Below are 14,791 nucleotides of genomic sequence, written 5' to 3'. Positions count from 1 at the left end.
CAGTCAAGTAGTTCCTGAAATATAGGATTTCATCTAAAGATGAGCGATGCTACGCTCATTGTCCAATTTTTACGCTAGATCGTATAAAACCTTTCCCTACCATCCCGTTTGTAAAATTTAATACTTGTGGCTCATTCATTCAGTGAGTTATCATAATTTTAGTAATTTTCAACATAACCGCGATATAAGGAGTGGGCGTGGTTATTTTCCGATTTTACATCTTCACACAACACACAACCTATTTGAAAGATATGTGTATTACTTTATTCCATTCATAAAAATTGAAACTTGTATCCAGTAGTAACCGTTGAAACAACAAGTAAGAATAATCGAATATTCGGTCTAGCCGAACATTTTATTCTCTCAAAATCACAAGCATCAAAGCCTCCATATATGAGCGATATGAAGTTTAGACCATGGGGTTGACCGATTTCAATAAATTATGTTAATTACATTATGCTTATAAAAATATATCATATTTCCAAAAAATATCAGTTTTTCTGATAAATTGTCGAAAATTATTGAATACTGCAACATTCCGGTATTAAACTATTACTTATATCAATTTGATACAATTTTTCTAAATTGTATTACAAATATATTGACCAATACATATTATATGCCATAAGGTCTACCGATTACGTATATACTATTTCAACCATTTTTAGATTATTATCAGAAAAAGATGCTCTCTAAATGTCACTAATATAACTCAACTACGGTATAAAGTCAAACGGAAGTTCGAAGATTTTTATATCAGCTATATGGGGCTAAGCAACTACTCTTTTCATTTTAATCTTTTTTTGTATACTAACTAAACTCACTAATTGATCAATATTGTCAGTCATAGGCTAAGTACATATCCATGTATTCGGTATATGAGGACTTAAAAATTTATGGTTTGATTTTTGCCATTTATGGCCAATATACGTTAAAGGCCTTGCGTAAATATTTGTCCGATAATTTTATAGCTGCATGATAATATGAGAAGCAGGCGTGATTGTAGTCTGATTCAAGGATAAGAAAATAATATAATACTCAAATGTTTGTTAATATTGGTCAAGTAATTTCTTAGATATGGAATTTCGCCAAAAAGTAGGTGGTGCCCGCTCATTATACACCACACTTTAAACACCTATTCCGTGCCATTTCAAATGCGAAATTTAATACTTCTGACATATTTATGCTATATATATATGTATATTGATTAGTTTTAAGTACTACAACAACATTTAGGTGAACAAATCTCAATAACAACATGTTGTGAGAACAAAAATTATTAATCACAGATATTTGCCCTCAGAGTCTTTACTGAATTCTAAGAAATTGTGTGGCTGTTCTGGTTTGACTGCAGTTTTGGGTAACATGATATTAGCAGTTACAAGGGGTGGTAAAATAAAATATCCGCAATAAATTTTAATACTTATTCGTATAGGCAAAAATATTTTGTCCCAATTCGGCAAAAATACAAACAAACTTATAACAAGAAAAAAGGTTAACTTCGGTTGCACCGAAGCTAAATACCCTTCACAGGTGCATTTCTGTTAGTAACTATGTGTTCAGTTTGTATGGAAGCTATATGCTATAGTAATCCGTTCTAAACAAGTTTTTTAGAGATTACATTGTTGCCTTAGAAAATAACATATATCAAATTTCGTGAATATATCTTGTCAAATGTGAAAGTTGTTCCGATCGTTCAGTTTGTATGGAAGCTATATGCTATAGTTAACTGATCTGAACAATTTCTTCGGAGATTACATTGTTGCCTTAGAAAATAATATATACCAAATTTCGTGAATATATCTTGTCAAATGTGAAAGTTGTCCATACAATATGTTATAGTGGTCCGATATCGGCCGTTCCGACAAATGAGCAGCTTCTTGAAGAGAAAATGATGTTTGCAAAATTTCAAAACGATATCTGAAAAACTGAGAGACTAGTTCGTATATATACAGACAGACGGACAGACGGACAGACAGACAGACGGACATGGGTAAATCGACTCAGCTCGACATACTGATCATTTATATATATACTTTATAGGGTCTCCGACGATTCCTTCTGGGTGTTACAAACTTCGTGACAAACTTAATATACCCTGTTCAGGGTATAAAAATAAGTAAATAGCAAAGCAAATCGACAAATCTCACATAAAAACGAAGAAAGGTGGGAAAATAATAAATATATGCGAGGAGTGGCGGTGATGATTTCGCTCACCGTCTAAGCCATATACTAACGTTATTGCTATGCTAGCCACTGCTAGTACTTTCACATTTCTGAACAAATACTCTCTCAAGGGTAGAAAATTTACTCAATAACAATATACACGGCGTTTGTATATACTTGATGTTCCAAACATTTATAGATACATTTATACATATATGTTTTGCGTTGAATATATAGTCCATATAATCAATAAGCTGTCAAAAGCAGTAAACAACCTCTTTCAAACTGTTTAGAGTTGACTTTAATCTTCTTCCAAATTGTAGAGAACTTTACCTAATAAATTTGCGAAATATGGACGCCTTTGAATAGAATTAAGTAAAATTTTGAAAACCCTAATAATTATATCGAAGCGAAAATTGGTGTTTAAAGCCAATCATAAAAAATGAAAACGTCATTTGCATTAATTGCACATAATGATTACTTTCCACATTAAAATGCAATACAACAAGTACCAAAAATACCAAATATCAAATACAATAATTTTCTTATGCTAAACAAAATTGTGCCGAAAATTAAAGTTCGTTTGCCTTTGCTGTTATTTATATTTTACTGCTTACATGATGTAACAATGCAGTGAATCACGCAAAATGTCAATTACTTTTTAATACATGCATATATGTACACGAGAATCTTGATCATTTGGATAATCACACAAATTAATTTGGATAAACATAATTGTATCGCATTGGATTTACAGTCGAGATAATTTAACTATCCACACTTGTGCTAATCTGTGACGAGGTACCCAAACTATAGGTAGGCTATAATAGTATATACATATATAAGTATTATACATATTCGTATAACATTTATTTTCGGCATCGTGGTAGGAAGCACATTGTCGAGTGTAATGAACGCTTTATTGAAACTGGCTGCGGAAAAAAGCGACAAAAACTCGCGTGCATCAGAGACGAGATGTGAATGTATGAAAGGAATACAGTAGAGAGCTGCTGAGAAACAAAGAAAGAGAATAGAGGGAGGCAGACATCTCGTCAAACAGTTAATTTTAATTTAAAACTGTCTGAGCGTAACTTGGCCCTTTCAAAATCCTTTCAAAGTTAAACTTCTACATATAATTTTCATTTGTTAAAACCGCAGCACATTAACAACATCTGCAACCACCATCGATTGTAAATGTATATGCTCAGCACATCGTAATTGCTTCCCACATTTGCAACATATGTATGTATGTACACATATCCCAATATTTCACATATTTAAAATAATACATGTTATGAATATCAACACTAGAATATATTTATCATATAAGTATGAACGTATGTATCAACTAAACCACACCTATATTGGATCCTAGACGATTACCATAAATCATTCTTTCATCCTTTACCCCACAAACGTTAAATAATCCGTAGAAAACAACACCATCTAGCAAGTTTAAAGCTACGTTTATAGAAATGCTGTTGTCTAAACACCAATATTCGGCCACATCTGTCGACTGCGCCAATATGGAAAGCACGAGGAGAATTGATTATCTGTTTGTCTGCCCTACCGAAAACTTGAGTAAAAATTTAGATTTCTTGATGAAACTTAGTGCACATGATTCTTAGCACTCTGAGTAAATTGAGTAAATTTTTATTCTCATCTACTGTTCATCGTTGCAACTTTTAAGCCCCATAGGTAAAGAATTCGATCTTAGAACTTAATGGGTTGATACTTCTTATGAAAAAGATAAGAAAAAAACATATTTACCTTTTATATTTTTACCCAATGTTATATTTTCTCTCCGTAGTGATGACGCCTGACCACATATTTGATGAATATATTATACATTTATGTAATTGTTTAATTGGTACAGGTCTTTAGGTCTTTATGTCTTGTAGTATCGTGATTTAGTGAAATCGGCCCGTAACGTTTCATAACCCCCATATCATATACGCCAATAAACTTTCGTCGGCCCCACTTAATGATGCATATATCAGTCACACACCTATCGGTCATTATTTTCGCTAGCTTAACAGAATGTAACCTAGTACAGTAAGTTTTGATTAAGAAAATGGGAGAATATATATGTATATAAATATTATTGAATAATTTTAATCTATCGATTATTATAATGTGCTATTAACCGCTTCGCTTAGTAATGAGTGCTATTTTCAAATCCCTTAGTTATTATAACACATAGAAAATTCAAAATATTATTATCTTTCTTATATCTTTACTTATTCAAAATTGAGAGAATATATACTTCTTCTTTCTATAAATTTTTTTAAGTTGAGAGTTTTAATAATTTTGCTTTTTACGGGTGGAATAGGTCTACCTCAGTCGATTACAAATAGTTAACATCGCCTTCATTGTTATTTTAACGTAAATTTCCTGCATCAAGAATGTTAGCATGCATGTAGAATATTTATACGCATGGCGCTTATCGGGAATTACTGGTAGTTGGTGGGCACGGCAGATTGAGGTGCCATTGTTGCTGTTTTTGCCTTTTGCATGTATTCTGAGTATCAATAGTAATAATTCAAGTATGTAAAACAAGTAAGGAAGGGCTATCAACTACATGGGACAAAGACAATTATTCGCCCGATTTTAAGCATTTTAAACACAAGGATACATACATACAACTGAGAGACTAGGATCTGGACTAGAACAGTTATGGTTCGATTTTGACTCGAGATGACATACTTTAAAGGAACGATTTGTGGAAAGTTTTATCCGTATATGTTCATTGGTGCTTGATTTGTTCTCTGAAAAGGAAATCATATGGAATCAAAAATTTTACTTTACGTGAAGTAGACGTTGTTGTAGACAGATTGCAACTATTTTTACAATGTAACATAGGATCACCAAGATATTTCATACTATCGGTAAAGGTTCTTATGGCATATCGCCTAAGCGAATTTGGTTATTGTGGCTTAAGTGTTTTAGGAGATGCGTATGTACATACACTAAACTTATTGAATGTCGGAATCCCTCAGGTGTCGCAGCAATCTATAGTTCTAGATATTCTTAATTAAGAACTTAGCTATGGCATTTAATAGGTTCTCAATTGGAGTTTTGTGGGCGTGACAGAATTCCGATTTCGCCAACACAGGGGTCCTCAGTTTTTTACCGAGAATCACTTGTACCAGGTTTAATTAACATATCTCAATTTTTCCTCAAGTTATCGTAGCTCCGACAATCGGACAAATATACGGTCACTCGAAACTCATTCTGATTATTTATATTGATATATAGCTTTAAATATATCTATCTCTTATTTCAGTTGTTACACACAACTATTAGGTGAACAAAATTACTATACTCTGTAGAAACATGTTGGAAGAGTCTAAAAGGTTTATTTTGAACGTTCAGTATAGAATTTTTTTATTAAAAAATTGCCGTTTACAGTCTGCCAGCAGTCACAAATGTCAATCTTCTCAGTGGTAAAACGATTTCGTTTACAGTGTATGCACTGATATAAAGCAATCACAAATACATAAGGAGTTATTCAGTGTTATGTATGTGGTATGTTTCCTAAAATAAGATTTTGATTACTGCTGAATTCATTTGTGATGCAGGTTTAAATTGGACATTAGCATATACGTATACATGTATTGGGTAGAATATGACCACAAGATATTATAGGTGTTAAATTACTGCAAGACCGTTTAAAAGATCTATTACTCCTTACAAATAACATTACAACATTTGTTATTAATCTATATATATAAAAGAAAGTTGTTGTTAGTTACACCATTTATAACTCAAGAACGGCTGATGTCATAACCTTTCCCGCCGCCTTTTCCGTTTTTCCACACCTGAGAACCGGTTCATCAGGTTCATCATGTGCAGTCCACTACAATGACTGTCGATTGGACTTCAGTGGGAAATGATGGAGCTATGTTTCTATCACTGACGAAAAATTTCGGCTTTATTCCGATTAGAGAGCACTTAAACACTTCTCAGAATCAGTTATTCGTTGTTTTTGTTGGATTATGAACTTGCGAGGCACCTACTTTGCTCATTTCGCCTGTTTCCAAGTTACCAAATATCTTTTCAACGCTGGATATCCCTGAGCCCAAATTCAACAGTATTTTCCCCAAAAAGCCAAATGCTTTATTAACACACGAAATGCTTCATGATCCATTTTTTATAAACTAACACAAGTTGCTTCACAAAATATTATATCTCATTAACTAATAGTTATAAGCCAACTAATAGAAAGCATATAGATGGTAATAGTATTATCTATGTATGTATCAGCCACAGTGAAGCGTGGATGGGTCCTCTAGTGTTTAATAAAACATTTTTAAAGTGATCAGCAAGTCCTCTGAAATAGGCGCCTCTTTCTTTTAGCGTTCGCATATATAGTATGTATAACACTATGTTCTTGTTTCCGCTAACTACTTTTACGGCATTAATTTAATTGCCGTAGGGTAGAACGAACGAAATTGAACAGGTCATCTAAAAGCGACAAAATGTTCAATGGCACAGCGTATATTACTTTTACGACCGTTTTATGAGCTATTTACGGTTTAAGCGTTTCAGTACGAATCTGATGTTCAGAATTTTGATGATGGAAACGACAACACATCGATTATAGCGGTGTTGTTAAAAATATAAAGCAAATGATGATCTTTGTAAATTTTAATGACCGTTTAGGTGTCACTAAAATCATGTCTGTTGAATAATATTTATGTTTTATTGCTATTTATTTTAGAATCCTATATATCAAACAGAATGTCCCTAATGACAAGTTCGATTTATTGTGATTGTTATGGCCTATTTGAAGAATAACGTAGAAAAAATTTTGTATTTGTGATCATTAATTATCTTGTGTCTGTGTCTACTTTATTATTCGTTGTTTTTTTCCACATATGTTTAGTGATAATAGTTTATTTTTGTTTAATCAAGGTACAACATTTACATATATTTACTCAAAAAATATTTATTCAAAACTTCAGTTAACCGTACTCCCTTATCGTAAGCTTAACATTCCCAGATTATAAATTTTATGTGTTTTTGATAAAACTATTTTCGCTCATTATTTTTGAATTATTGTGATATATATCAACTACTTATGTATGAATGTCTATGAAAATTATATGTATAGATAGATTTTATATATTTTCGATATGTGGTATGTACCGTCGTTTACCGTCAAAGTTCAACAGTTACTTTTTATTACTATGAAACGCCTTAACATCTGAAATTTCAAACGAGTTGTAACTAACCAAGCACACGATCTGGCGATTTAAATAGCAACTGTGACGCTAAGAAGACGGATAAAATGCACTAAACTCCCAGTCAGTAGTATATCAATGCCTACAAGCAACGGCGTGAAATCACGTTCTCAAATTGCTTGTTCTGAGATTTAATCTCGCAAAGTGGCACAAACAAACAAATATCCGCTGGAATCCGCTGTTCGAATTTTGTTATTTTGTTGCGATCCTTCCCAAATATGATTTCCTACCATTCCAAGTACAGCACTTTACCATTAACGTAGCCCAATATTGCGCCTCATTTCCCCTGTAGCTAGTCATCGAATTACGCATATATAAAGCGACACTGTAATTTGAACGATAGGCTACAACCAATACCAGTGATGAAAGAGTTAATGAAGAAGTCGGTGTTTTGGTAGAATGAATATGTTCATGGGAAGTAATAAGTATAGTAAATATTATCTGCCTTCCGTTGAGGTCTAAATTATGAATGTGTGAATTCCAAACTGAAAAACTTATTTCAATTTTACAACTAAATTTTCATTCAGTGTAGCATCAAATATTTAGCAAAACGCGAATTCTTATATACACTTATGCTTATATATAATATATATGTATGGAATCTGTATAATTTTGCTATATGTTGCAACAGAGTACAATAATTTTGCTCACCTAACAGTTGTTTGTATCACTTAAAACTAATCGAGATAGAAGTTATATCGAGATAGATTAACGGTTATATATATACAGGTATCCCTCGAATAGCACGGTACTTGAGTTGCACGAAATCTCGAATAGCACGGTTAAAAATTGCGACAACCCTCGAATAACACGGCGTTCGAATTACACGAAGTCGCGAAAATTCCTGTTAAAAATTTGAATCAGTGGTTGAACATATGTAATTTAAAAATTATTGCGTTTATAAAATTTTACCTTTTAAATTTTTCAGTTTCACTTTTCTAAATTGAATGAATTTTGTTATTTTTGTATAACTGAAATTGTATAGCTAAAAATAAAAAAAAAAATTTGTTCTTATTTTTAATGTTTTCTTAATTAATCTTTGGAACCAAATGTACAAATTTGTATGGATCTCGAGTTTCGAGTTGCACGGTTTTAAATAGCACGGAACGGCATCTCCAAAATTGTATGATTTATTAGTATCAAATAACACGATTTCGATTAACACGGAACCAATTAACCGTGTTATTCGAGGGATACCTGTAAATGATCAGGATGACGAGAGAAGCTGAAATCCGGGTGACTCTGTCTGTCCTTCTTTTGTAAAATAGTGAGGACGTGTTCGTAAATGGATGATATTGAACTCCTCCACACCCACAAAACGTCACTTTTAGATGAAAATCCATATCTCGGGACTCACCTGATATTAATCGAGAAACAATCAATACGCCTTTGTAGGAATAATGCTTTTGAAGTAACCACCTCATAAACAATAATTGTTCAAACCCCATAATCCCGTTGAGCCCATAGGTACCGATTGTTTGAACCCCATTATTCTTAGCATTTTTACGCATAAATTGGTCAATATGTGAGACATTAAATTGAAACTCAGAGATAATACTTTCGTTCAGTATTTCTATATGTCAAACATGATTTGAATCGGTTACCATACCTAATACAAAAATTTTCGAACTTCCGGGTGACTTTATATCGGCATATATTGGCCAAAATATGAATTGTATTAATGAAAATGGGACAGCGTGTTTTAATCTTAATAGTGTAACTTAAAATGAATAAAATTGGGCAAAACATGACCAAAGCCCCATATAACTGTTATTCAGGATTTTAGAACATCCGGCTGTCTTTACATTATTTGGTGATGGTATGCGAGATAGCTTAATGATACCCATTTTATGAGTATGTGGCATGTTAATAGTTATGATATTGGCAAAAATAGATAACATCGGGTCCATAATACCCCCAAATCGTATATTCTTTATATAAAGATTTTAGTTTAGATGCGATCAGGTCGTCCCTTTCTCTGCTCCCCAAACACCCCATATAATGATTTCTGTTTTTCCACCTGACTTTTCACCGTTTAAGTTGGTCAAAATGTGAAATTTTAATGAATGAATTAGAATCAAATTGGTCTATACCTTGGTGTCAATCTTATACCCTTAATATAAAGAATTTCGATCCTCTGATCAACGTTTTTCACTTTAACTCAATTTATTAAGTTCAGCCTCTTCGGTCAAGCTAATATCTCATATATCATTCATTTGAAGATATTTTCAGTATCATTTTAGCTGATAAACTAATTTAGCTGACGATTTTAAATACAGAAATAACAATAAGTTTAATTCTTTCGCAACATATTTTAATATAAAGTTTTGTTACCACCAGAAGGATTTCCCCGGGCTTTGGTTCTTAAGTTGCAACAGTATCAAATGTTCCGTTGCACACGAACTTAGCCCTTTCTTCCTTGTTTAGATGTTTAGATGTTTAGATAATGATAATTTAAAGAAAAAAAAATTGGTTTTGTTTTGTTGTTTTAGTAATTGCACGATTGGCTTTTTCGTTTTTTCTTTTCATGTTTTTTTTCTTTTTTCTAAATTTCTAAAATTGACGTAAACGTTTCCAAAGAAAAATAGGTCAAATTCAAAATAATCACATTGGAAAGGTTTGTGCAGATGCATGCATGCAATGACAAATGTTTGTAAAAGCATATTTACATGTGGTGCCCGTAACGTTGATGAAAACCGTTTAGCAATTTAAAACACATAATAAGTTAAAAAGCCGGCCTAATCACTGTACTCAAAGAATTTTTTCACCGTTCAATTATTAAGGAACATATTGAATACTTACCATTAAAGTCTGCGCAGACGACTCTCTCAAAGGGGCTTCCCATCCAATCTGAAAAGTAAAAAACACATGACCTCTGTAAAAATTTAATTTTTTTTACACATTTAGGTAATAAAATTTGCTTAAAATATATGAGTGGCCTTGGATGTGCCGTCAATACCGCACATACGTTAAAAATTTTCAATACGTTAGCATTGACCCTTTGAAAATACCAAAAACTGATTAAAACACTTCTAACTTTACGCTAAGTAATTATTATGTTGACCTTCACGATTGGAATCTATTTGTACGTGTGTACAGTGTATAACAAAAGTCAACCTGTGAACCATGTGGTGAGGAGTGAGCAATGTCATATAATAAATCTCCGCTCTTTTATTATAAAAATATAGATATAGTTAAGTAGATGCTGGCTTAGCTTCTTTCAGGAAACCTCAACGCCTATACCCAAGTCCGATATCGGTTGAATATCTTTATATATCTCTCAACATTTTCCATGAACACTAGACTTATCTCACAGATTTATGTACCTAATTTTTATACTATCTAAGAAATAATTGACAATATAAGGTAATAAGAGGTTGTAACAATTGGAAGGCTTCAGTTTGAATTATATGTAGAGGTATAATATTACCTTAATTGTACAATTTGTTTCTTATATATTTTGGCTTTCCTTACTAACAACTAGCAGCACTAATGTTGCGATAAGAGTATTTTTGTTTCAGGAAAGTATGAAGGAAGCCCATTGATTACATAAGTACAAAAAATTTGATTGAATACAAGTTTATCAATTTGACAAACTTACGCTAACAACAAAAATAGCATTTAATAGGTGAAGATGAATTCACGAACATTAAGATGAGCAATGACAATGTGGATACAGTGAAGAGGCCGTCTTGCATTTGCCTGGAATCCATTGACAGAATTACATGCATTTGGGTTGTTTGGCTTCTATATCTTACAATAATTTTAAAAATCAAATTTTGAGTAACAAAGGCTTAGCCGCATTACTCATGCTGACTGCAGTACATCAAGAATAAAAGAGATGAAGGGATCATGGCATCTCTCCGTACTTGTTATAGAAGTGTGTGCGCATCTAACATTTGAATATGTTATTTGAGCAATGCATTACGAGGAGGAAACAAATGAGTGCAGACTATAGTGTATGAGAACGCTTGGCAACATCATAATTCTCAATATTTCGAAATTTCTCTGCGTCACAATTGCTTTCGCCAAAGGAGAGAATGCTGTGTGTTGATATTGAAGCGAATATTTAAGTTTTAGTTTAAAATAAAATTATTTGATAAATCTGCTATACCAAGTGTGTATACATAAATACATTTTGCTTTTGTAATATTTATTAGCTGCATTATTCCTCATATGCTAATTACGTTTTCGCTTCACCTACTACATATAAAGATGTCGACAAGATTGTGTTTAGTGACATAAAAGTAAATGTATCTGAAGTTAAATGTATATGTATGTATCTGAAATCCGGTATTCGAATACATACGTACAAACATATGCATATGGATATGGAGTAAAGCCCAGTAGAAGCGATCCGTGCTTGATAAAATATCCCGTAAGGACATATTTCTGGTTAAAACCGGTTCGACTTTAGTGGATTTAATATTGGTTGATGTTCTATGTCCTATTGTTTCGGAGTTAAACAAAGTATTAAATACTAATTCATATTCAATAAAATTACTGTTTTAGTTAATGCGAATTAACTAATATGATTAGTTATAAATATTTGTTGATAAATTGACCTAAGTATATACGAGTACAGTCCAGAGTATTTTATGTTTCTCGACAGGGTGAGCTTAAACGGACGTAAACACATTTACTGCGTATAGAAACTCATATGTATAGAGTAAAATATAAAATGGGTAGATATATAGAGGAAAATATAGATACGTGTGTACGTGGCTTGAACTTGGTTTAAATGCAACTCAACTAGTAAGTTTCAATGCTTTACGATTAAATCAAGCAAGTTAAAGTGAAAGAGTTTCATTATTATTCAGAATTTCCAATTGAATTTCAGATTGTCACAGCAATAGCGATATGTATATATGTACATGACGTCATACATCAAACATGAAAAACATTTTTATATTAACACAATTAATAAAAATTATCTAATTATTTAAAAGTGTGGAATTTTTAAAATGTTAAAAATAACACCAACATTTAATAACCAAATTATAATTTACATATTAATTATAATTAAAACCAAGTAAGGAATGACTAAGTTCAGCTGTAACTGAACATTTCATACTCTTGCAACTTGTAGTATAATATCATTTTAGATATTTTCGATATTAAACTATATAATACGTTCAGTTAATTTTACTAAAATATCTTAAATTTGACTGCTTCTAATGGTATAAGGCTAACCGGAAGTTTTAAAATCTTATAAATGTTAGGTATCTCTTAGGTAAAACTTAATGTTTATGATGCATTTAGTAGTTTATAAGAAAATCGTTATTAGGGAGTGGGCAGGGTTATTTATCGATTAAATTTTTACACAGTCGGTATGGGTGCTAAAAGGAATTGTCCTGAATTTGATTATTATAGGTTTAACGGTTTAGGAGATATGTAAATTAAAGCCTTAGAGGGCGGGACCGCGACCATTATTTTTACATCTTCAAAATTGCAGGTATACTTCTCTAATTCAATTTCTTATACCAAATAGAAGTATTTATCTTATTTCGGAGCTTAGTTATTGCAATTTATTTGTTTTCACTTAATAGCGTTTTGTGAGCGTGGTTCACTTTTTAGCCAGGAAATACGGGTACCAAGATTCATTAATATATCTTAATAATATATTTACTCAAGTTATGGCATACATAGACGGACAGACAGACAGTCACTCGGAATTCAACTCGTCGCGACATCCTCATCATTTTTATACTCTCGCAACAAAGTTGCTAAGGAGAGTATTATAGTTTTGTTCACATAATGGTTGTTTGTAAGTCCTAAAACTAAAAGAGTCAGATATAGGGTTATGTATACCAAAGTGATCAGGGTGACGAGTAGAGTTGAAATCCGGATGTCTGTCTGTCCGTCCGTCCATCCGTGCAAGCTGTAACTTGAGTAAAAATTGAGGATATCATGATGATGTACACGTATTTCTTGGCTCCATAAGAAGGTTAAGTTCGAAGATGGGTAAAATCGGCCCACTGCCACGCCCACAAAATGGCGAAAACCGAAAACCTATAAAGTGTCATAACTAAGCCATAAATAAAGATATTAAAGTGAAATTTAGCACAAAGGATCGCATTAGGGAGCGGCATATTTGGACGTAATTTTTTCGGAAAAGTGGGCGTGGCCCCGCCCTCTACTAAGTTTTTTGTACATATCTCGGAAACTACTATAGCTATGTCAACCAAACTCTATAGAGTCGTTTCCTTCAGGCATTTCCATATACATTTCAGAAATCGGATAATAACCACGCCCACCTCCCATACAAAGGTTATGTTGAAAATCACTAAAAGTGCGTTAACCGACTAACAACGTCAGAAACACTAAATTTTACCGAAGAAATAGCAGAAGGAAGCTGCACCCAGGCTTTTTTTAAAAATTGAAAATGGGCGTGGCGTCGCCCATTTATGTACCAAAAACCATATCTCAGGAACTACTCTACCGATTTCAGTGAAATTCGGTATATACTATTTTCTTAACATCCTGATGACATGTACGAAATATGGATGAAATCGGTTCACAACCACGCCTTCTTCCAATATAACGCTATTTTGAATTCCATCTGATGCCTTCTCTGTATGATATACATATACATTAGGAACCAATGATGATAGCGGAATAAAACTTTACACAAATACGTTATTTGAAAAATATGTAAATGACGGATAATGAAATCTCGATTATCACTTTATCATATATTTAAATCTAACTCGCTTATTTTTATTTTTAGGTGATACATACAACCGTTAGGTGAACAAAATCTTTATACACTGAGCATCATGTTGCAAAAGTATAAACATATATAAATCTACATATGCACATACGTATGTACATTTCTGCCTAGTTGGTTATCAGCCAACCGAAGAAATGTGGATTATTAGTAATTGCAGAAATAAATCTTTCACATTTATCAGCAAAAATGCTGTCAGTTGTATAATTAACTGACAGAAAATAATTATACACTCACACGCTTCATGTAATAACACATAATAAACGTTTGAATCATATTTTGAATAATAAGTTATTTATTCTTGCTCCCAATCAACCTCAAACAAATTCCATTTAGAAAGTCTCCACTTATTAAAATACTCACGAGTTTTCTCACACACGTACAAACATTCATGGCAAAGAGCAAAGAGTTATAACCTTGACGAGATTTAAATAACTAATCACAAGAGCAGATATTAATAGAGATGCGAGACCATGACAGCGCAACAGAATAAACAAGCGCCAGAATCGCCAGATATTTCAAAAGCCGCCACACCCACAGTTTTAAATAACCGATTGCTGGTATCATTTCTTTATGATTATCTAAACACTCGAAATATTTAATAGTATCGTACTTTCGCGGGTATCAGTAACAGTAGAGTGAAGAGCAT

At 32.6% G+C, this 14,791-nt stretch overlaps 1 protein-coding gene across 1 annotated transcript in view; it reads right to left on the bottom strand.

Moving 5' to 3' along the window:
* LOC120766601 (homeobox protein abdominal-A) overlaps positions 1 to 14,791 on the bottom strand; it is a 39,809-nt gene that overhangs the window by 12,625 nt on the left and 12,393 nt on the right. The window contains exon 3 of the mRNA XM_040092206.1: positions 10,215 to 10,262. Coding sequence (XP_039948140.1) covers positions 10,215 to 10,262 — 48 coding nt within the window. The remainder of the gene's footprint in view (positions 1 to 10,214; positions 10,263 to 14,791) is intronic.

Source organism: Bactrocera tryoni, chromosome 1 (assembly GCF_016617805.1).
Source record: "Bactrocera tryoni isolate S06 chromosome 1, CSIRO_BtryS06_freeze2, whole genome shotgun sequence".
Lineage (NCBI taxonomy): Eukaryota > Metazoa > Arthropoda > Insecta > Diptera > Tephritidae > Bactrocera > Bactrocera tryoni.
The sequence above is the reverse complement of the archived record's forward strand: the minus strand, read 5'-3'. Positions and strand labels throughout refer to the sequence as shown.